The sequence below is a fragment of the Adiantum capillus-veneris genome, chromosome 21 (genome assembly GCF_014529385.1).
Source record: "Adiantum capillus-veneris isolate H3 chromosome 21, ASM1452938v2, whole genome shotgun sequence".
In the NCBI taxonomy this organism is placed as follows: domain Eukaryota; kingdom Viridiplantae; phylum Streptophyta; class Polypodiopsida; order Polypodiales; family Pteridaceae; genus Adiantum; species Adiantum capillus-veneris.
In genome coordinates this window covers 12,460,190-12,461,582 of record NC_140951.1, presented here as the reverse complement: position 1 = coordinate 12,461,582, position 1,393 = coordinate 12,460,190, and the positions used below count along the sequence as shown (strand labels likewise).

Below are 1,393 nucleotides of genomic sequence, written 5' to 3'. Positions count from 1 at the left end.
GCGACCTTGCTCGAGAGTGTCAACAAGAAAGACTCCCAACCTGAAGCCAGTCGCCTTGAGATGGCCTTCTCTAAAGATAAATGCTCGCTTGCTCTTGCCAAGAGCTTGCTCTTCAAGCTCTTGGCAAGGAGAAACTCCCTGGTTAGGATGGTCTGACCACTGAGTTCTTCAGGGAGTTCTGGGAGGACCTCAAGGTCCCGATCACATGTATGGCTAACCAGGCTCTGGGCAAGGGGTCCTTGGATCTCAATGTGAAAAGAGGACTTATTAATCCTATCCAAAAACAAGTTTGTTTCTCGCAGCTTAAGCATTGGCGTCCCATAACCATGATGTCGATTGCATACAAAATCATTGCCAAGGCAGTTGCTCTCAGAATGGCCCCCCTCCTTGACAGATTCATCCCCCCTCATCAGCATGGCTTTATCAAAGGAACGTCAAATTATGAGGATTGTGTGGTCCTTCATTGAAGATATCATGAAATCATTGGGCTTTGGGCCACGCCTCTGCCATCTTATACACACTCTAGGTGTGGGTAGCCACTTGGAGCTCTTGTTCAATGATAGAATTGTGGGATCCTTTGAAGCAAAAAGATCAATCAAGCAAGGATGCCCCCTGGGCCTGCTTCTCTTTTCTATTGGATCACATCCTCTATTAACGATGCTCGAAGCTGCTGCTAGGGAAATACAAGGGTTAACTCTACCCGATAACAACCAGCTCATGGCCAAGCTGTTTGTGGAAAACTCCCTCCTCTTCTTGAAAGCCTACCCTCAAGTGCTCAGGAAGGCCCTTGAGATTGTGTAGACTTTTAATGTGGCTTTTGGGTCGAAGTGTATTATTGAAAAGTCGAGACTGATCTCCCTGATGAAAAACGAATTCTTTGACCCATCGGTCTAGTCGGGGGAGATTGTGTCCAAATGTAGGATCTTTAGGCATTTGGGGGCGCCCTTAAGGGTGGACGCTACTCACAAGCAAAGGGTCTAGTGGGTCCTTGAGAAGACTCAGAGGAAAATGAGAAGGTAGAAGTATGTGATGCTCCCCTTACAAAGTCAAGTCAAAGTCATCAACTATTTTGTACTTCCTTATATTGCCTTCACTAGCTCGCTCCTCAAAATAGCCATTTGACGTAATTGGAAGGAGTTTCCAAAACCAATTAAAAGATTCTTATGGAGTAACAACACATAAACTTCGGCACTATCCCAATGGGAAAAGTGGGAAGTTATCGCTCATCCGATAGTCCAAGGTGGCATTGAAATTCTCAACCTCATTGTTCATGTTGAGGCCTTGTGTGTCAAGTTTGTGGTCTCAATCACAAATCAAGACCAAGCTTGGGTTGTCATGACCAAGGATATGATTGACAAGGCAAAAATTTTCTCTGAAGGTGGGTAGTGGAAAG

The 1,393-nt window shown here is 45.4% G+C and overlaps 1 protein-coding gene across 1 annotated transcript; it reads left to right on the top strand.

Moving 5' to 3' along the window:
- Nucleotides 1-414: 414 nt before the first annotated feature.
- LOC147430556 (uncharacterized) lies at nt 415-801 on the top strand. Its single transcript, XM_086493557.1, has one exon. It carries the CDS (start codon nt 415-417, stop codon nt 799-801), a length of 387 nt encoding a protein of 128 aa, XP_086349683.1.
- The last annotated feature ends 592 nt before the right edge of the window (nt 802-1,393 follow it).

Bases quoted from the DNA above. Each gene is read 5' to 3' on its own strand.
- LOC147430556 (XM_086493557.1), top strand. From the start codon at position 415: ATGGCTTTATCAAAGGAACGTCAAATTATGAGGATTGTGTGGTCCTTC.